Source organism: Phaenicophaeus curvirostris, chromosome 11, assembly GCF_032191515.1.
Source record: "Phaenicophaeus curvirostris isolate KB17595 chromosome 11, BPBGC_Pcur_1.0, whole genome shotgun sequence".
Lineage (NCBI taxonomy): Eukaryota > Metazoa > Chordata > Aves > Cuculiformes > Cuculidae > Phaenicophaeus > Phaenicophaeus curvirostris.
Window position 1 is genome coordinate 17,915,368 of NC_091402.1, and position 22,237 is coordinate 17,937,604.

A 22,237-nucleotide genomic window follows, 5' to 3' on the forward strand; every position below is an offset into this window, starting at 1 on the left:
GGGGCGTGGCCAATGCTTTGGGGGCGTGGTCATGATGCAATGGGGCGTGGTCAGCGACGAGAGGCGTGGCCATAGACACTGGAGGGCGGTCATTAGCGAAGGGGGCGTGGCCACAGACACAGGAGTGATGAGCTAAGAAGGGGCGTGGCCATAGACACAAGTGCGGCCGTCCGCTAAGGGGGCGTGGTCAAAGAGAAAGGGGCGTGGTCATGTGCGAAGAAGGGGCGGAGTCATAAGCAACAATGGGCGTGGTTAAATGGGGCGTGGCCAGAGCCACGGGAGCGAATAGAAATGGCTCGTGCGGATGGGGCGTGGCTAAAGATTAGGGGCGTGGCCAGAATCACGCGCGCCGCCGAGAATTGAGGGGGCGTGGCTAGAGCGAAGGGGGCGTGGCCAGTGCCGGCCAGGTGGGATCCGCACCTGGGAGCCAGAACGCGTTTCCCTCCCCGAGTGACAGGTCAGGACCGGCTACAAGATGGTTTTATTCGAACGACATAAAAAGGGCAGGGAGCAGCGGGCAGGGTCGTCGCTGCCCCCATGACAGAAGCCCCGGGGCACCTGCTCTGAAAGCTCAGGGCCAGCGCTTCGTAAAACCAGACATCGTTTCATAGAGCCCCAACACGGCTGCACGGCGGAGAACACGAAAGCTGCGGTAGTGAACATGACACCAGCCCCGCTGCCAGAGACGGAAGCGTCGCCCACAGGGCTCGGTGTCGCCACAGTCCTGGGAAAGGTGGTTTATCCCACAGAGGCCATGACCACATCCACCGGGAGCTCCTCGGCACTGCGGGCAGTGACCTGCATCGTCACCGTGTCAGTCAGGACGAGGCGAGACCGGACCAGGAGGTCATGGCCACCCCGGAACACACCTGGAAGGAACAGCAGGACGAAGGAGTGAGTGATCGCCTGCAGGCCTAAAACCAAACGGTACTGCTTGGCAAGGGTGGGTTTCTCAGAGGTGGTCTGGCAAATCCCTAGCACTAGGCCAGGAGAGACCCTTGAGCAGCACAATTTTCTATCATTATAAGGTACCTTGGCCTCGTGCTAGCCTGAAACTCATGAAAGCAAAATCTAAAATAAACTGCAACTGAGAAGAGGTCCAGGCACTCCTTCAGTGACTGTCTGTCACTTGGCTAAGAGGTCCGGCACACACCCACCTCGCTGGGCAAAGGCGCTGTGCTTTCCCCCGCAGGCTCCCTCCAAACTAGGATGTCAGACATCATCGAGACATTGATCCCATTGCTGATCCCAACATCAGCCTCAGTACCCTCCCCCATCCCAACACCAGCTGCTCTGCATCTGCAGAGACAGAAACCACAGCAGGCACCCAGAGTGCAGTGGGGTCCATCAGAAACTCCTGCCCTGATTTTCCACTGGCAGCTCTGTGCAACCTCCTGCAGAAAAGCTCCTCAAGAGACCTCACCGTGCAGCTCACCTGCCAGGTACAGTGTGTGAGAGTTCTTGTTGTCCGGCACTTTATCTGATCGCTCGCAGGGCTGCATTCCCAGGAACTTCACGATATTACTGACTGCCTCTGTTTAAAAAATAAATGAGGCTCCATCTCACAGGTATCTTGACAAACAAAGAGCATCTAAAGGCAACTTAAGTCCTCCCTGCACATTAGGGCTCACATTCCTTGTCCTGAGGGACACAGAGCACTGGCCAGTATTGTGTTTTTGGAGGCGACTGGGGAGGAAAAGGCCACACAAATAAACCACAGCTACATGGCAGTTTGCAGCAAAGGTGCAACAGGAACAGGAAGGTGAATGAGTCAGACAGTGGAAGCAGGAGAGTGCAGCTGGCTGTACAATTGCTGCGCCACCCTGACAGCCTGCTTGCTTCTCTGGGGACAGATGCAGAAGGAAGGAGACACAAATCTTCAGGAAGAAACTGAAAAGGCCTCAGGGAAAGTATCTCAAGCCCAAGGTGCTTCTATGCCATCGAAAGGACAAAGTTTTCACATTTCTCAGGAACAACCAAAGCAGTCTTTTAATACATGATGAAAGAGAAGAGGACTTGCACCACAAGCCTGCCCACCAACCTCATGTCTTCTGCTCTTTGCATCTCTTTATTAGTCTTGTGTCCTAAGGTCAGAGCATCTCCTCCTTTCACAGAAAGTAAGTGGGAGCTCACAGCTTAACTATAGTCTGTCTGCTTAGGAAGGTGGAGCATGAGAGCATAACAAGATGTTCTCTTGCCTCCCACAAACCAGCCTGGTCTCCACAGGGCCTAAAAATACTCATTTGTTTTTTTTAAACCTGAACTAAATTGTTATTGCAGTAATTGTAGCTCCACAATTAACAGCTGCAGCAAAATGACCTGTGAAGGGTTTTGCCCCATTAGGCTCTCTGTGAGAGACCCATAATGAGCCAGATTGTGCCTCTGGATTCTTTCAGCTGGAGGGAGAGGAGTCCTACAAGTCTGCTGTGCTCAGACACCCCCTTACCTTCCAGGGTTTTAAAAGCAGATAAAGTAAAGGTCTCTTCCTTTTCATACTCGTCACCCACTTCATCCCAGGCTGCTCCAAAGTTTGGCTTCAGAACTCGCTGGATGTGATCAGCCACTGTTACCTCCAGGTCTTCAAGCTGATGGTAGAAGAGGTTCAGGTGAAACACAGTTTTTCTTAACACTGCTCTCTCCAGAGTGAGCTTTACATTGGGTTCCCTGAGATCAGGTGAATGCGAGAGACAGCCTCCACTTCTACTCACAAATATGTCAGAACAAGCCCTGCCCCTTCTGATTTGCTCATGCAAACAACACTTTATTGAGCTGGCCTGGGAAAGCCACTGGCCATGCCATTTCTAAGATTTACAAAGCAGGTGCTCATTCAGAGCACAGCCCTTGGCCTGACAGAGATCAAACCACCAGTCAAATGTCCGAAACAGAGGATAAAAGCTAAGAAACAGCTGCTGCTGCTCACACAGATATGCACTTTGGGGAAGGAAATGCTACATAAGCTTATATTTTGCCTTTCTGGCCTGTCATTTTGTAGGCTGGTACAGTGAGAGGCTGTCAGACATATGTTATCACCTGACACTGAGTGCCAGGATAGCTGAACTGCTGCTGTGACTCCATCTGTGCAAGGCAGAACTGAGCCTGTCCCTCCCGAGCACGTATCAAAGAGCAGTTGGTGCCAGAGCTGGCCAGACACCAGCCTGCATTCATTTCAGCAATCGCTGCAGGAAAGAAGCTCCTCCTGATTCTAGTCGAAACACACGGAAGAGTTTGTTTAAACATCACTAAAATGCTGTGGTGACTGGTTGGAAGCAGAGAGAGAGGTTAATCTTGCAGATTCCATTGGGAAAACCCCTCCCTTCTCCTTCTGGGAGGACGCTGTGTCCTCTGTGACTCACTGCAGAGCAGTGCGCTTCTAATCAGATTCACAGCAGTGACAAGCCACTCATAGAAAACAGCCTCTGGAGCCAACAGGGAAAGCCTGAGGTTGAGCCACAGTATCCCTTCCCCTCTAGAGGGTAAGCATCACCCTTTGTGAGCCAGTCTCAGTTTCTGACCGAGCATAAGTTCAGCTTCTTCCTTTGTGGTGAAACAGCTTGCCTGGAAACAGCAAAGCCCAGAAGCAAGGTGCTTCTGCAGCACTGGTGCTTTCCACAGTCTCTATACTGGGGAGGAAAAAGCCCCATCTTCCCAAGGGCAAGAACAGGGATGGCAATTTCCCTGTATCAGGCAAACTGCTAGGCCATGAACGTGCCACCACGGAAAGCAACTCACACAGAACAAAAGACGCCCAGCAGCCACCTGTCTCCAGGAACCTGACTGCACAATTGCTGGAGACCGCAGGGCTGAGACAGCCAAACCCAAAGGACACACCATGGCCTCCCAAAACACAGGTATCCTGCATAGTCAGGTGTGCACCTCTAGAGCAATGGGAGGATAATCCTACACAGACAAAGCAAACTCTCCAAATGCACACCTGCATCCGGGGACAGACAACACAGAGACAGCAAGAATGCCCTCTTCGTGCAATGCTGCCCACATCAGTGTCAGTGGTCACGTCATTGCTTGCAGGGATCTGAGTACAGATTACAAACCCCCTCTAAATGACAGTAAGTTTCCATGATCAGTACATGCCCAGCTCCTTACCACATACTCGTCCTCGTAACCCTCATCGTCAGTCTCCCCCGTGTTTGGATCGCAGTCCTTGACAGTGAACTTCATCATGCAGCTGAAGGTACAGGCCACTGGAGGCGGGAGGCAAAGACAAAGCTCTCATTACCACCAGATCCTCACTCCCCCGTGGCAGAACAGGGCTGGGAGCTTTGGGGCAGCTGGGTTCTCCCCCTCCCTGTCAGCAGCACAGGCTTAGCCAGCGAGGGCTCTCCAACAGTTTGTCTCTCAAGGATAAGATATTTATTTGTAATATTAGGGCTGGTAAATAGTGATAAACACAAGCTCATGATGGTTGTATAAGACCATGATGCTCAGATCAAACGCTATTACCGATGAACCTCAAGTCGTGTTTGCAACGCTAACTAAACACATCCCCCCAGCACCCCGCGAAGAAGCAAGATCTTTATCTAGGATATCTTACTGGTTCATGCCACTCTGAAATGAAACCACCTTGCACTGTAACATAGTAGCTGATTAATACCACTCGGCTGCGAGAGGAAGCAATGACTCATCCCGAAGACGATGGGCACTGCTGGGTGAACAGCAGCAAAACACGCAGGTGAACAGTTCCAGAACACAAACCAGGGAAACCAAAGCACAGGTATGGCCTAGTTCATGTCCTGGACAGTGACAAACAAGGGGACGTTCACTTCCAACAGACATCACTGAAATTCTAGTGGTTTCTCTGAAACGTCCCTTTGCTGCTCAGAGCATCTGGGTACACACAGCACTTCGCAAGCACCAGCTTCCCCCCACACTAATGCAAGGAACAGGTTAAATGAGAGACAACTCAGCGCAGAGCTGAATGCTCATCTGCCAGCTCTCGCAGCCTGACTCGACAATGCTACAGCACAAGGGAATCAGGAGCAGCAAAGGAAGGCCTGACAGCCCCCAGACAGCAAAGAGAAGTCATGCTCAGCATCACTCAGGGCTGCACCCACACGCAGGCTATAAATATCTGGCTAGGATGCAAGGTAGAATGTGGGGGGTGAGCAATATGGTACAGTTAATTTGAGGGATGTCAGGAAAACAAAGGGGGCAAACTGTTTACCTGCTGTTGGATCGTCTTCAGACAGTGCCACCAGCGTGTAGCAGGTCCCCGGCTGGTTGTACACGAGGGTTTTGGCAGGTATGTAGCCTATGACCTCATATCCCTCTGTCGCCTCCATCTGCACTGTAACATTCTCCAGGATCTGATCATTCAGGGTGTTCGTGCAGTCAAACTAAACAAGGAAGAGGAAAGCAGCAACAGCTTGAAGCTGCACACTATAACGCTAATAGCAGACTCACTTTAGGCAGAGTGGGAGCATGGTGCCAGTCTGTGAGCCCCTAGCTCTTTGTGCTTCAACAGGGCACCTTGCTATCAGCTGGCCAGTCACAGGGCTCATACGTTCCAGTTTAGTCACAGAGCAACTGTGACTGAAAGCTACTCACTTAAATGCTTCAGGGGAGCAACTAAAACCCTGCAGGGGACTCCAGTGCTCCAGGAAACTTTTTTTAACATGAATCAGCATACAACTACCCAATGACTGTCCCCTGCAACCCAGGCAGGAGCACAAATCCAGCAAGGGCAGGGATGTGCCAGCTTCTGTCTGCTTCAGTTTACTAAATAGCAGGGAAATTTTTCCTCTGCCTACTTTGTCCTTTTTTAACCTGGGTGATGATTCACAGGTTAACTCTTTCCTGTATGGAAATCTGAGTACAATGTTGCCTACATCTTCTCACTTGATGCTACAGGGACACAGTGCACCACAACAGATGGGAAGATGATCCTTTGCATGGCTCAAAATAGGGATAGTTTGAGCAAGTTTCAGCAAGTTTGATGGTTTCAGCAAGTCTAAACTTGCTGATTAGTCATTGCAGCTGGACTGAAGTCAAGTCCCTTAACCTCATACAATTGCATCTGGTGGATGAACGAAAGAAACAAACATCAACCCCTACATGGACTGTGTAAGCAGTTCTAAACTTTTGAGGAAGGAGTTGGCTAAGGACAAAACATTGCTGCTCACAAGCTAGCGTAGCACTCTCTGTGCCTTGAACTCCCTGAGGCCCAGGCAAAAATGCTGGCATATCCATCCTAACATTACACACGTAGCAGCAGGGTGGCATAGCCAAGGCCAAGATGCATGGAAAAAAGTATCTGTACTACATAAGCTAAAAAAAAACCACATAAAGGATGAAAAGCTCTGCCTCACCACGTCCCTTTCTTGGGTACCCTTTTCAGCCTCTCAGATACAGTAAGCTCCACTCTTCTATGCTTAAAGCACATGCTTGGGCACCCTGAGGAAGCAACACAGCCCACCCCTCGCCAACTGCTCAGTGAGAATAGCCCCACCTAGTGCTTGTCTGATTTATTTGGACTGTATGTGTAAGCATTCTTCAGTCACACAGACACATATGCTCCCTCATTATTTTTTGTCCTGGGGCTCTGTTGCCCTGGATGGGAAACTAAGGACTCCTCATTGAAGTGACATGCTCTGAACACAGATATCCCTGAGCTATTTCTCCCCAGTGAAGCTTTTAACTGGCCAGGAGCTTATTTTTCCAGTTCTCTGGCAGCACCACATGCCACAGTTACCCACCTGGAACACCATGTGGCTGGCAAATGTGTGCTTGGTGCAACGAACCACGTACTCCGTCTCCAGCTCTGTGAGGGCAACAGGCTCTGGGGAAGACTTGAAGAGGGGGCCCAGTCCCCGAAACTCTGGGATCGCTCCCAATTGCTCTGAAACAGAGGACACAGAAACCATTGCCTTCCCCAACTCACAGGAAGGTGTCAGCAGTTTCAAAGCCCTCATTTAAGCTGCCAGAAGCTGCAGCAGCAAGGAACTATACATCAGACATCCATAAACATTCACTAGGGACTTTCAGGATTAAAGTCAGGTTATCCTTCACCCACATCTATTGCAAGACAGAAAGAACAGGACTGCAGGCACATCACTCCCCAGGAGTGAACAGGTGACCTCAAGCTGGGAGCCTGTGTCACTCCCTGAAAGGAGGTGGGATAAAGCCAGAGGGGATCAGCAAGTGGCAGCTGTATTGTTCTCACACACATGCATAGGAGAGGCCTTGCACCAGTTTACCTTGGAATATTTCTTGTCGTGTTGCTGCCACCTTCTCTGGCTGTTTGACTACAGTAACAGGGGTATTTTCTGCAAGGAAAAAGGAAAACAAACAAACAAAAAACCCCACAAGATTTGAAGGTGAATAGCACAAAGCAACTAAATCAGAAAACAGATCAGTGTCTGGATTTAACTAAGGAAAGGAAGGGAGCTCATTTCTCATCTTGCTATGGACCAGACACCTGTATTTAGCTTCCTAAACACCCTTGGAACTGTAGCAACTCCAATGAGGATTACCAGCTACTACTATTACTAGTGTTTCAGTTTAGTCCAACTGCTACTAATAGAGCAACCAGATTTGCTGACTTTAATCTTTACAGAAATTGTAATCCCACAAAATTCAAATAGGGTGAAGCTCAGCAATTCCCAGCAGGCCCAGTGCAGTCTATTATCCAAGGGCTGGACCTGCATTTAGGGACTGTTCCTCACCTGCTCTTTGCTCAATTATAGGAGCTGTTGCCAAAGGAACAGATTTCAAGTCAAAGGGTTTCTCAGAAGGCTCCAGGGTGTACTGATGCAGAGCCCTCTCCAGGCCAGGGATGGACACCGTCAGACCTGGGAACAGAAGGGACACATCACTGAAACCACAGATAATACCAGCTGTTTGTCCCTTACTAGATCAGGAAAGATGTGCAGACTCATTTTGAAGGTGTCCTGCACTACCATTCAGGATGTAGCCAGCGTTGAGGGCTTTCTGCCTCTGCTCCAGGACATTCAGGTAGAAGGTGGCTCTGTCCCTCACTTCATTGTCATCATCCATCACACACCTGAGAGGGAAGTAGAAAACTTTCTTGAGTGTAAGGCAGCAGAGTCCACGTGAATGAATCCAGGTGACTGAGCCACCTTGCAAGGCCAGAGAGAACACGCCATAAGAGACAATCAGCAACCTCCTAGTAACTGTATTAGAAAAGCAATCATCCACCACGCTTGACTACTACCCACTGTGTGGTGCCGAAGGCAGTGGTGATCCCATCACAGGATGCCAGATACCCACTACACCTTCTCAGATCCACAGCTAGAAGAGCCTAGACATGCATGTGGATGCTAACAAGCTCTCAGACAGAGGTTTGCATCCAGGATGAATTGAAAAACTCTGAAGTACAACTCACCTTTTCAGTAACACCAAGATACTGGGTAACATCTCCTCATTCTGGGCTCCAAACTTGGCCAGGGCACTTACAGCACCTGTAGCACAAGTCATGAAAACACAGTTAGACAGCGAAGAAATCACCTGAAGTTTCCTCCATTTCCTGGTCTTGTTCAAATGCCACCTCAGAGATGCTAGCACTTATACAAAGAATTACTGTGACTGGAAAGAGCCTCATGTATTATGGCAAAGTGCCTGCAAAGCTCCTCTGTCCAGTTTCAGAGTCACTGTGTCTCCCTCCCCATTTCTTAGATGTGGGACACCTCTTCCATCAATACTATTGCAGGATCTTTGCTGCGTAAAAAGATCTGCTCAGGACTAGAGTGAATCACAATCCTCAAAAGTGGAGTTGTTCATGCAATGTATTTCCTTGAAGATCTGTCTTCGGCCACCTTTCCAAGTCTCTCTCTTACCTGCCCGGACTTCTTCATGCTCCAGGACAACCCTGTTGTAGATGAAGCGAATGTATTTGGAGGGGTTGTTGGTTTTGGGTCCTTCCTGCCCTAAGAGGTGGAGGATACGAGTGGCCAGCACAGTGAACTCGCAGTCCTCAATGAATTCACAGAGGTGAGACAGGCCTGTCTCTTTGCTCTCCGAGTTCTCCTCAATGATGCTGATGATGCAGTCCACGATGGCTCGTTTGTATTCAAAGCCACCCTAGGGAGCAAAGGGAACTGCTCAGCTGGAAATTTCAAAGTATTTTAGAGAATCTCAACTAGCCAGACAGGAAAGAATTTCCTTTGTAAAGGTCACTCACGCTCAGTGCTTCTAATCTGTATTTGAAAGGAGAAGGACAGTAATGCTGCCCCCTCTTTTGACCCTTTTTACACTCAGAGAGCCAGCTAACATCCAAGCTCTCTTGCCAGTTCTCTTCAGAACGGCTGCAGTGAGGAAACAAAACAAGCCCTAAAGAGAGCAGAAGAATACATCAGCCTGAAGGGTTTATGCCTCCTTCAAAATCCCTTGCTGCTAGAATTAGTGCATATAAACAGCCTTGTGGGAAGAGAAAAAAATCCAACCCTCTCCCCTTCAGTACCAGACATCTGAAGATGAATCACAAGAGAAATATATTAAGGATCATATCTGCCACAGCAGGACCCAGCAAATAGACCCATTAGTGTGGGAAGACAGGCAATCAATACCTCCCCAGGCACACCCCAGAACCTGCCAGGCTCTTAATGCTTGGTTATCTTCAGACATTATTTACTAGCGTCCTCGATACATACCAGGGGATTAAACTGCACACTATCCTCTGCCAATTACATGCACAGAGCTGGGCATTTGGGGGATCTCTCCAGAGCTACTTTGGATTTAAAAAAAGCTGTAAAATATAATGGTTTCAACCACAAAACCACATTCAAAATGACACTGTCCACCCACAGAAAATCTGGGAAAGGAGAATGATCTGTTTTTCACAGGAGCAAAATGAGATGCTGTGGTTTGTTACCAAATGAGAGGCTGTAATCAGTAGAAACTGATGTTAGAGCAAGCAGTGGTGCCAGTTGCATGGCAGACACGCTAGCTGTTTAGAAATGGCCTCAGCAAACCTCTGCAAAGCTGTCTTTCTGCAATTCTATGTCTGACTGAATGCAGAGAATGGTTATAGGTACTCGTGATCCTTTCACTGCCACAGCACAGAGAACAGAACAAAAGTAGCCCTGTGTCACCAGTAAACAGGTTGTTATCAAATCTTTGTGTACAAGACAAAACTTCTTGGAATTTGCTGTCAAACTACTAAAGAAAGCTCATTTAAATGTGAAACACATGGACTGCCAACAGATCTGCTGTTGCTTGCATTTGCTTTGAGAGTTAATGAGCCTCCAGAAAAATTAAAATATGAAAACCACATTAAAAGTATGCCTGGGAATACACGCAAAACTATTGTGCATAGCTGGACATTTCTGCCAGTTATGACCGCAAGTCTTTTAGGGAGAGGCTCTTATTGCACAGAATTATCAGTAAAAGCTTGATTCTCACAAGGACCATAGGGCACTCCTGCAGTTCACACACACAAACAAGGAACACAAAGTAGTTGTCACGCAAACTTACCTCTTCCCGAAGCATAGTGAAGAGAAAGTTCATGAGAACAGCATGTTTGCGAGGGTATTTCTGACACAGTGCATTGATGGCCTGCACCACTACCACCTGGAGGAAAAGAGGGACGAGTTAAAAAGGATTCTGTCTCACTGGGCAGGAAAAAAAAGTTGCATTGTATCAATTCTATGCTGGTCCCTAGTCGGTAAACTATGGTTTTGATTTTGCTTATCCAACAAATTATGTTCAGTAAGATGCAACTGTAGGAATTGGAGCCGATTGATCTTCATGCACTGGCCAGCCTCTAGCAAAAGCTCACACCCACCGGAAAGAAGCAAGAGAGATTTAATTCTCAAAGGGCTTGTCCCTAGAAGAAAGCATGCAACTTCAGAGCCGGGTGCTGTACCACTGAGGCAAGGCCTCAGCCAATAGCCTCATTTCTTTTCCCTGCAGGACAGGGCTCCATGCAGTTTTCAGAGCACACACACAAACACAGACAAAGGCCAAGGGGTTTCTTCAGGAACCTGCGTATTCCTCCTCTTCGCACTTCCTTACTTTGAACTCATCTGAGATTTCTGACATGAAAGAGGAGATCTGCTTCATGAGCCGGTCAATGCTGCTCTCACTGCCAGTTTTCAGCAGCGTGGTGATGGCCAGCGTGGCTATGCTGCGGTTGGAGTCTGTCACAAGGTTCTCCAAGTCTAGATTACAGGCAGTCACAGCAGATGGATGCTTCATGGCCACCTAGAGTAAAGAAGGAAGAGTGAGAATCACTGAATATACACAAAAGGCCCAGCTGACAAAAAACACTTAAGTCTCCATAAGCTCTCACTCCTTCCTAAAAAAAATGAACGCTGCAGACTGTACACAGCTGTCACCTCAGAGAACACAACTCATCCACGGTTAAAGTAACAAGCTCTTTCTTCCTACAGAATTGCACCCCTTGCTGGAAGAGAAGCGGTAGTAAAAAGTACTAAAATACTCTTTGTTAACGCCTTCATTCACAGAATCACTAGGTTGGAAAAGACCTCCAGGATCATCGAGTCCAACCATTCCTACCGACCACTAAATCATGCCCCTCAGCACCTCACCCATCTATCTTTTAAACACCTCCAGGGAAGGTGACGCAACCCCCTCCCTGGGCAGCCTCTGCCAGTGCCCAATGACCCTTCCCGTGAAAATCTTTTTTTCTGATGTCCAGACTGAACCTCCCCTGGCAGAGCTTGAGGCCATTCCCTCTCACCCTGTCCCCTGTCACCTGGGAGAAGAGGCCAACACCCTCCTTTCTAAAATCGCCTTTCAGGTAGTTGGAGAGAGCAATGAGGTCTCCCCTAAGCCTCCTCTTCTCCAGGCTGAACAACCCCAGTTCCCTCAGCCACTCCTGGTAAGACTTGTTCTCCAGCCCCTTCACCAGCATCGCTGCTCTTCCCTGGACTCGCTCCAGAGCCTCAACATCCCTCTTGTAGTGAGGGGCCCAGAACTGAACACAGGATTCTCCCCTATACATTAAACTTCAGATTCTATAAAGAAAGCTATGAACTTCCACCAAAAATTCACCAACTCTAGCTGTGCAGAACAGCTTTGTGGGTGGAAGTACAGCAGTTACCAGACACTGCCCTTTTGTCTTTTTTGAGCTGACAAGATCAAGGAAAAAGCTGAAGCAGAGAATGCCATGGAGCAGGCAAGAAGCAGCATTAAGGTTTGATCCCTGTTTTACAAGAACATTCTTCACCGTGGGAAGCTCAGATGGGAAAGCAGTAGCCAGCGACACTCTTAAGAGACCTATGAACGCAATTGCTTTTTTGGTCCATCTGTAAAGATTTCTTTGAGATTTTATTCCACCCAGAAAGCAATGAAACTTAAAGCTGTAGCCCAGGGTAAAGGTTATTCACACAAAATCATCACATGATCAAGGCCTCTTTCTCTTCTGAAATCTGCACCTTCCCATATATGAGAAGCTATTACAGTTCCCAGGTTCCTACCTTGTTGAGAGTACGGACAGCTGCATACCTCAGCGCTGCTTTTGGGGAGCTGCAGAACAGCTGCAAAACTGCAAGGTGGGAAAACCAACAAAGGCAGACATTTAGGCAATCTATTAGTGAGAAGTGTTTCATACCTAAAGCTAGAGCTTCAATGAAGAGACAGCTGCAAGCGTAAGATAACCAGACGAATGCTAAAGAAGTAACAGTGAATTCTCCAGCTTCCCCCCTCCTTGCCCCTTTGCCACACATCCCTGTTTACAACTACCTCTTCCCCACCTCCCTCTTCTTCCACAGTACTGCTATCTTCTGCCTGTCTTGAAAGCCAAGTTCATCACTTTGCCATCTTTTCTATTAAGTCAATTGGACTGCTGTCCTGCATTTCTATGCAAACCCTGTTCCTTTCCCATGAAGGGCTCCCTATGCAGAGGGGTGACATACAGACTCCGTACCCACTCCCTCCCAGTCCCAGAGCCAGAGAATCTCTGGACTGGGCTGAGCTGGGAAGGCAAAACCCCAACATCTCAGCTTACTGCACTGTTACCCTAAGTCTAAAGCAGGGAGTTTTATCAGAGAGAATTCAGTCCTGTTTCACATTAAAAAGAAAGACCCCTCTGGTAAACCCCACTTGAATACACCAGGCAAATACCTTTACAGGAGCAAAGCTATTCACACCCACCACAGGCTTTCAGCAGCAGCAGCATAAAGCAACAAAGGGTACGGCAGCATTACAAGCCTGAAACTACACAAGGTTCTTGTTTCTTGAGGTAATCAGCAGGTGTCACCACCACAGGCCCTCCAGTATTGCCATGAGCACCACATTTACCGGAGACAGCCGGAGCCAGCTCTTTGGCAGTGCAGTTGGGCAGGTTAACGATGGCAGATGCTGCTTCATAGACCACCATCTCGTGCTTGTTTCTTAGGCAGCTCTCGATGAAATCGAATAGGGGACTATCACGGCTAAGGGACAAAAACCACAAGAATGAATTAAAATAAAGGTGCTGACAGAAATGAAGAATCTGACAGGAGAAATGGGCAGGTCCCACAGCCTGTGGAAAGGTAAAAGCACCCATAAATCCACTTTCCCCAGATTTTGCAGAAGTCATTATACTGTACTTGGAGCATGCTTGGGCTGGAAGTCAAGCTGCCTTCAGAGAAGACATCCTCTGCCTGTAAGGCTAAAGGGAGTCTCCCTCAGCCCTCACACACCAAGAGCTGATTGTACTCCAAACAAGTCTTATCCACTAGGATGCCACACTGCAAGCATGGTAGCCAAACAGTTACAGAAGACAGAGAAAATGAAGTACACTATCTCAATAAAGAAAAGCTATGCAAAACAGTGCAGAGAAACAGGGAAGTATTCTATGTGGAAGCACATAGACAAGACTCATAGAAGCCATCTCACGACCATGAAAGCATTCTGTATTTTCCCTACTGCCTTTCAGCCAACAATAAAAGAGCAGAAGCTGCATACTGCTCTTCAAAGACAGAAACAGTTGCCCTCATGAGATGGCAAGTGAGCCCGCGAGAGCAGATGGAGCAGGACCTGAGAAAGGAAATTCCTCCAAGCAGGACAAAGAAGCCTCCTCACCTGCCAGCCTCTTCCTCCAGCAGCTTGCTGGCGACTCGAATCATCATGCAGTAGGCAAACGGTGACTTGAGGCCGTGGCGTGTGAACTTGCTGAGCATCTTGTTGACTGCCAGGCGGTCGTTCTTCCTCACATGGTAGAGCAAGCCCAGAGCATGATACTGTGCAGGAGAAGAGACTGTCACAAGCCCACAGTGTGTTCTTTCCACTTTTATCCCCTTTGTTGCCCAGTCATGCCTGGCTGAGCTCTAGCAGTTTGCTCTGCTCCCAGTTGCTTTTTGCTATGTTGGCAGCAGCTTTCCTACCTGCACCATGATGTTGTCACTGGAAGCTGCCTCCTGAGCTTCGTTCACCCAGCGTTTTACCACATCATAACTGGTCTTCAGCAGGTGCTGGGGGGAGACAAAGGCATAGAAAACCCATGAGAGAAGGGTGGAGGAAGCTTTGGGAATCCCAACTCATTAAGCAGCAGTAAGCCTTCCCCATGAGGGCGCTGGCAGTACCAACTTATAAAAGAGCAGGGAATCAGAAAGCAGAGACCTGGCCCTGCTGGCCGTGGTCACAAGAGGCTGATGATCTCCCACAAAGTCAGCACCAGTCCCTCAGTTCAAAAGTCAGGGAGCAGTTACAATGAAATCTTGAAACTCTCAAGACGTCCAGTCCCACCACAGACAACTGCTTCCCAGCTTGGCTGTCCCTCAGGCCTGTCCTGCGGGGAGTACATACCAAGGAGGACACCAGAGCAGAGCTGGAAACACTTGGCACTTTATCAACAATCGCCTGCTTCATGTAGCGCTCAATGGCCTGCAACATGGTACTCTGCAGGGAGAGGGAGACAACAGCTGATACGGGAAAGCCATCAGGACTGTGAAAGAGGAGATGCAAAGGCATGAAAAGCAGGGTAAAATGTGCGATGGGGTGAAGCAGGGAAAGGTGAAGGATCTAGGGCTGTCCCAAGGGAAAAGCAGCACTTACGTCAGTGATTTGACAGAGCGCTCTCACAGCAGGGCCTCGGTAATTGTCATCCTTCCCAGTCATGTCTTTGGTTAAGCTAGATGAAAACAGGAAGCTCTCAATACTGCACTCCTGAGCCAGCAGCTCTCAGGTGCATGCACAGTGCACAGCAGGCAGCCAGCATCACAGCTGAATGCCAAGCAGGCAATTGCAGGTCTCGGTCAAGCCCCACCGGGGTGGGAAGGCAGGAGGAAAGATCAGTACTCCGGTTCCATGCTCATCATCAGGCCGTACAACCTCCTGATCCCCATGTGAGGCTGGAGTGAACACACATGCCCCTAAGCCTTCCTTAGTGAAGCTCATTCCTGCCCTTGCCCCAGGATCCTGGCCAGTGCAAGACCATCTATGAGGGGCCAGAAGTCCATCACGCTGCAGCACTTGGGACTGGCTTCTGCTTGCTGCATGGCCTTGGCTCTCAGCAGACCCCACACCCTCCAGCTCCTGCCTCCCGATATGGCACCAGCCTTTGAGTGGGATAAGCAGCAATTCGGGAATGACCCAGAAGGAATTTTGTTCCCTGAAGTGACATCCTGTGCTGCTACAGGAGGAATAAATCCCTGCCTACCTGCTGAAAGTCTTGGGATTTATGCTAGAAACCTTCAAAAAGCATCAAGGCATTCAGATAGGAAAGCAGCAGTTAACGAAACAGCCTTTTGCAAAAGGGAAAAAAAAGCAGTGCTGCCATATCATGTAATCGAAAGAGACAATCCACACACCCGCAGGCATGGGATATGGGCACACAACACATTTCACATACACCACTAGGAGTTCAGTGCCTGCATCTGAAGAGCCTCTCTTAAAGGAAACATCTTTCCTCACCAAGAGCATTCCCTATCTTCACCCTGCCTAGGGACTACAGTTATGTCCAGGAGGTGGGACAGGCATTACTGGAAGACGCGTAAATATAACAGTAAGAAAAGTGAAGTGACTGACCTGCTCGTGACAATGATTACATCTTCGGCAATAGAAGACATCTCTTTGATAGTCAGGTAACACATCCTGCGAAGAGTTGGCTGACAAGAAAAGAGGGAAGACACACATCAGCTGAGAGGATCCCAGATAGGAAGGAATCTCAGTATTCCCCGCTTCCGTGATCTTATTGTGAAGATCAAGAACCTGATACCCGAGTGCAAACAATGCACAAAACTCATATTCATAACAAAACATCTCTTCCTCTTCTAAATTCCTCAGTCCTAGGGTGAAGCTGCAGAGATACCAGATTTAGCTGGATCTACAGTTTCATCTTTCACTTGTCATTCACAGAAATCAGGAGAAAAATCTTGAAATGATCAGCTGAAGGCAACCTGCAGCTTCAAAAGCAAGAAATTTATATTCCTGAGTCTGGAGATTTCTACACCAGTCTCATGACTTTAATGCCTTGTGGTTTCGGGGACAAATAGTGATGGTACTGCTGCAGGTAGGTACTAATTCCAGGCATTCTCCAGGACATACTGTTGTTGAGTCTCAGCAGGAAGCAGGAGCTTTTAATGCTGGGCACAAAGCGTAGTGTAGCCTAGCTGACTGTATGCTTGATCTCTGTCTAGCACAATCTCAGGAGTTAAATAGCAATTCAGAGAGAGGAATCCCTGTCTCGAGAATAGAGTGTACTTCAGCTAAGCTGCTACAAGGTCTGGGAAGGGCTAGGAAGCTGATCTCCATTTCTGAACTTTCATCCTGCTCCTCCCACTCAGATCAGGTAGATCCAAGCAAGATGAAAAAGTTGACCATATAAAAATACACATCTCCAGACCGATAATGACACTGTTGACAACTTCCCCCACCAGATAAACACAACAGAAAACAATAAGCAGACTTACATCATTGGACTGAAACAGCTTGGTCATAGCAAAGAAGGATTCGGTAGCTTCAGTGACACCAAGGTGTTCCCCCTGGATGATGTTTGGAAAGAAGGAAGGAAATCCCAGTTATCACTACCAGCTTTGGGTCTCCTGCAGGTGTCTGTACAGCCGTAAATTTTCTTTCCCTCACCTGGTTTATGAGATACAGGATCTTGGTGAGGATATGAGCACATTTTCTTGGGTTTACGGGAGTCTCGTTAAACACTCGTGCCTGGAAACAAAGCACAGACAAGGATGCTGACATCAACACAACCTCACAAACGCAGTCCCGTCTGGTCTTGGTCACTGATAAAAACTACACATTGTGAGTGAGGTATGGCAAGATTCTTAATGACTTTGGATCGGATTTCCCTTCAATTCCTGTTAAACACGGAGCCCTTTTAAACAGCTGGTTCAGCCTGGGGTTGCAAATCCAAGTGCAACTAAGGTTTAAAGGCCAAATACTCATCACAATTTCACCCACACAAGTCTGGATTGTGTGCTAGCTAAAACACTGCTCTTCTGCTAAACGTATGTGAGCTCCGTGAGGCTAACAGGAGCCATCATCATTCACAACATTGCAAGCAAACAGATAACACTGAAACAACAAGGTCTGGAGATCGAGAAGTTCACCTGCTGTTGAATAGAAAGGCATGTTTTCAGAGCAAACTCATAGACTATTCAATAGCCACTCACACCCTACTCATTAATTTTGTCTTCCACGAGACATTTGAGGTGTTCAAGGTTAATTTCCCAACCTTCCTGTTTCATGGTGAGCTTTCCCAGATGATTTTATTCATTTCATTACTAGCTACAGTTCAGCCCTTAATTCATTACAAAGAAATGTCAACCTTATCCCTTCCTCCCTCCAATGATAAGAACTAACAGGAGTGATGCCTGTTTCTTTTAGATCTAGCAGGACTGTAACAAACACCATTTCCTTGCTGAAGCTCTCCAGTGACCCACTCAAGAGAGGGAGAGGCTCCATGCACAAAGGGGTACAGGAAGATCATCACAGAATTTACCTCTTGCAAGACTGCACTCTTCTCCAGGTGCTGGAATGGGTTGGAACCCCCACCTGCAAAACAAAGAAAGTAAAAGCCTTTCTAGGGATAACACTATGGGAGAGCAACTTTCTAACCATTCTTTTACTTTAAAAATAGATTGAGCATTTTGGGGTAACTCTTTCATGACACCAAGCAATCAGAGCTCCCTCTTTTAAGTGATGTTAATTGGATGTCTTCGTAGCAATGAGGGAAGGCAGAGCAGACAGGACATTCTTCGTTTTGTCATCCCTCCCAGAAGAAACTAGCCATGAGCCGAGGTAAACTGATTAGCTGTAAAGTAACTGTGCTCCACTGCTATCCCCACAGACCTACTTAGAGCCCCTGGGCTGGGAGCTCACTGACAGTTAGAACATCAACAAGACAGACCTAGAAAGAAAAGCTCAGACAAAAAGAGGCATCGCTTGCCAGACTGGTGAGTCTGGAGTGCTTTATCCCTCCCTTATAAACCAATCAGGAATCTACCAGTGAAGTATTTTTGGCTCTAACACTAATTAAGAGAACGAGACAGGGGACTAGAGAGTCTGGACACAGACTAACTTTCATTGTTCCACTTAACAGAATAAATTATATTAAATAATTAAAAAAATCAGCAATTAAGGATGAAATAATCAGGGAAACCCACTACCAATCTTCACGGTCTCTAGCTTGCCTCCTAAGCATTTGTGAGCTGCAGCTTTTCAAAAGCTGCCAGTTATTGATAAGCAGGTTTTAATTAGTGCCTATGTTCAATCTGGCCCTGGGACAAGGCACAGCCATTTCCAGTGCTGTTCCAATGTTTAACAGGCCTGATCCAGCAGAAACCACAGCTCCTGAGCCCAGCTCTGATCTTACCCAGACCTGAAGCATGATACGCTGGCACCAGGAGCCTTTACAAAAGTAAGTCTTTAACTTAAAGGCAAACACATCATCACCCTGGCTCCTTCCCAGTTCATAAACTGCCCTCTTCTGGCTCAGGAGAAGCTTGCAAACGCTGTAGGTAGCCAAACAAAGCACAGACACTCACGTGGGTTTGGAGAGACAAGAAAATGTGGAGAAAGAACACAAATAATGTCTTGAGTATGACTATGAACCAGTTCTAATATGAGAATGTGAATGTGTTCCAAAAAAACTTCTTGAGCAGCACAGCATTTCCCGTGGCCCAGCACGTCTACAATCCCTAGACCAGCCACCAACAGCAAAGCATCTCCTCTAGATCTTTCATAGCGCTAAGGATCTTGAAACAGACTGCACAAGGTCTTGGTCCTCACAGCATCCTGAGTCTAAGTCTTTTTCCATTGGAAGAGATAGAAGCTACAAATTTATTTCCACCCTGCTTTACTCCCTGGTTTGAGAGTTGGGCCATCGTGAACAGGACTAATATCCTCAACATTTAATCTCGGATTCTGCACCTGCAGCAGGTGGTGGGGTGCACAGGTTTAAACGCAACAGGTTTAGCCTCTGGCTGCAGCACTGAGAGGAAGAGAAGGCAGCAGGTTGTTCTAGCGCTGCCATGGTGCTTCTCACCCCCCTGCGCACACCAGACACCCTGTGCTGCAACATGGGTATCGAGTCTCCCTCACGGCTCCCCTGGGGGTCTCCCCACTCCACTCCCTCCTTTCCCACAGATGGGGGTCTCCCCTCACCCAGAGGAGGGTCTCCCCTCTCGCAACACCCCCCTTTCCCACACGGGGGTCTCCCCCTTCTCACAGGAGAGAGGGTCTCCCCTCTCCGCTACCCCCTTTTCCTACTCTTCTCATTCAGCTCCCCACTCATGCACAGGAGGAGGGTGTCTCTGCTCTCCCATAGGAGAGAGGATGTCCCCTTCTCAGTCCCCCTTTTCCCACAGGGAGGTCTCCCCTTTCCCACAGGAGAGAGGGTCTCCCCTCTCAGCTCTCCCCTTTCCCATAGCGGGGTCCTCTCCTTTCCCACAGGAGAGAAGATCTCCCCTCTCACCTCCCCCTTTCTCCCAGGGGGGTCTCCTCCCTCAGCTCCCCCCTTTCCCCCAGGAGAGGGGTCTCCCCTTTCCCACAGGAGAGAAGATCTCCCCTCTAAGCTCCCCCCTTTCCCAGAGGAGGGGGTTCTCCCCTTTCCCACAGGGGGGTCTCCCCTCTCAGCTCCCCCTTTCCCACAGGGGTCTCCCCTTTCCCACAGGAGGGGGGGGGTCTCCCCTCTCAGCTTTTCCCTCACCCACAAGGCGTTTCTCCCCCCTCAGCCCCTCCTCCCCTCACCCGACTCCTCGTCCTTCTTGTCGAACTTCTTCAGCATGGTGCTGCCGCGCGGCCCCTCGGCGAGGCCCCCTCGCGCCGTGCCAGTCCCAGCAGTCCCAGTCCCAATCCCAATCCCGGTCCTGGTCCCGGTCCCGATCCCGATCCCGATCCCGGTGCCGGTTCCGCCCCTTCCCGCTCCCCGCCCCTTCCTGCCAGGCTGTCACCGCCGCCCCCACCGCGCATGCGCGGCCCCGGCCCGACGTGGCTCCCGCGGGGCGTAGGGCGGGGACTAGCGGAAGGGGCGCGGCCTGAGCGGAACGGAGAGATCTGATTGGTGAAGAGGCAGGACTGACAGCGGAGGGGCGGGGACTGAGGGGAACGGAGCGGTCTGATTGGTGAGGGGGCGGGCAGGGGGCGGGGACTGAGGGGAATGGAGCGGTCTGATTGGGGAGGGGCGGGGAGGGGGCTGGGACTGAGGGGAATGGAGCGGTCTGATTGGCGGAGGGCGGGGACTGAGAGGGAATGGAGCGATCTGATTGGTGGAGGGGCGTGCGGGGTGTGGGGGCTACGCTGTACTGGGGGCATTGGGGGCACGCACTGGGTCTGAGGTTTACACTGGACTGGGAGCTCTGGGATGGGGGAGTACACTGGCTATGAGGCTTACACTGAACTGGGGGCACTGGGATCAAGGGGCACATACTGGGTCTGGGGGTTACGCTGGACTGGGAGCACTGGGATGGAGAGAGCACACTGGGTCTTTACACTGGACTGGAAGCACTGGGATGGAGGGCGCATGTTCAGCCTAGGGGTTGTGAAGTGCTCGGGGACAAGTGATGTTGGGGAGGGCACTGGGCCTGGTACAGGGGAAACTGGAACTGAAGGGCTCATGGAGGAGACTCAGCATGAAGGGGGACACACTGGGACTGAGAGGGGGCACCAAGAACACTGGAGGGACACTGGGCATGGGGACACGCTGGGGGAAGGGCAGAGTGGGGAACTAGGGTGCTCTGGGGACACAGGGACCAGAGGAGGGGTGGGGGGAGCTTGCTGGAGTTGGGGAGGGGAGAGGGGCATGGGGAGGGGGAGGTGGTGTCAGGGGCTTATTACCCCTGGGATGAGGGGTAATGGAGAGAACCCGCTCATGGGGACAGGCAGTTGTCACCTAGACTGCCTGTACTGGAGCTGTGACACTCGGTCAGTGGCCGCTGCTCCCATGCCCTGTGTCACTGCTGCCACCACCACCCCGACCTGCACCCACAAACCCAGCCCCATAGCCCCCACCTGAGGTCCAGCCCTTCCTGGGCATCGCCTGAGCCCTGGGGCAGGCGAGGAAGGTGAAGGACCCATTACCCACCAACCTGCTGGCTACCACAGTCCGTCCCTCCTGCAGAGCTCAGGGTCACCCCAGCTGCTTCTGCCCCATTCCCAGCAGCGGCGCCCACTCCAGGGTGAAGAGCCTGCACTCACCCTGGAGCAAATAATCCTCGAAGAACATAGCTGTGTCCCCCACCACCTCCAGCGGTGCCCCCGGCAAGCGTACCCCGGCCTCTGCCTCGCTCGCGCTCCCCTGTACTTTGCACGGGGCAGCTGCACTCTGCTCCCCGCTGCTCTTATCTCCCAGCCTCGCCAAAGACGGCGGCTCCGGCGGCGTAACGCGACGTCCCCGTTGTCCCAGAGCAGCCGCAGCACAAAGGGGTGACACCCCTCGTTTGGGGTTCCATGAGCTCTGGTGCCAGCCCCAGCCTGGGACGTGTCCCTGTTCCCACTCCAAGGGGGAGGGAATGTGAATTGGGGCTGGAGAGGGGTGCAGGACCCGTATAAACCACAAGTTGCATTCGATGCCACATTTTATTGTGTTCATTTGCCACTGGTGGCTTTCAGGCTCAGCTTTGGGAAAGATTTTTCTGCATCACAGCCACCCAGAGAGAGGTGGGACGCGGGAAAACCTGCCTGGCTGGCCGCAGCGTGTTTAGGGACATCCCAGCAGTGAGCAAGCCAGGAGCACAGAAATCCCTGTGGTGCCCAGGGCTGGGACTTGGCCGTGTTCTGGAGCTGGCCCCGGTGAAGGCAAACCCGGCTGTGTCTTCTTCAGCGGCGCTGAGGTGACAGATATTAAACCAATCCTCCCCTGGCT

The 22,237-nt window shown here is 50.0% G+C and overlaps 1 protein-coding gene across 2 annotated transcripts; it reads right to left on the minus strand.

Moving 5' to 3' along the window:
- Window positions 1–465: 465 nt before the first annotated feature.
- On the minus strand, window positions 466–21,673 carry COPG1 (COPI coat complex subunit gamma 1). 2 transcript variants are annotated; one of them, XM_069866159.1, is made up of 24 exons: window positions 21,571–21,673; window positions 17,876–17,928; window positions 17,002–17,082; window positions 16,830–16,901; window positions 15,946–16,025; window positions 14,974–15,049; window positions 14,725–14,817; window positions 14,304–14,390; window positions 14,002–14,159; window positions 13,237–13,370; window positions 12,414–12,481; window positions 10,987–11,175; window positions 10,447–10,542; window positions 8,811–9,054; window positions 8,360–8,435; window positions 7,914–8,017; window positions 7,680–7,805; window positions 7,212–7,280; window positions 6,711–6,853; window positions 5,180–5,351; window positions 4,102–4,199; window positions 2,447–2,585; window positions 1,436–1,534; window positions 466–869 (listed from the first exon to the last, which is right to left on the minus strand). In XM_069866159.1, exons 1-24 carry the CDS (start codon window positions 21,596–21,598, stop codon window positions 739–741), a joined length of 2,616 nt encoding a protein of 871 aa, XP_069722260.1. In that variant the 5' UTR covers window positions 21,599–21,673; the 3' UTR covers window positions 466–738. The 2 variants fall into 2 exon arrangements, with proteins under 2 accessions (XP_069722260.1, XP_069722258.1); XM_069866157.1 differs by lacking the exon at window positions 21,571–21,673 and adding an exon at window positions 20,125–20,226.
- Window positions 21,674–22,237: the final 564 nt, after the last annotated feature.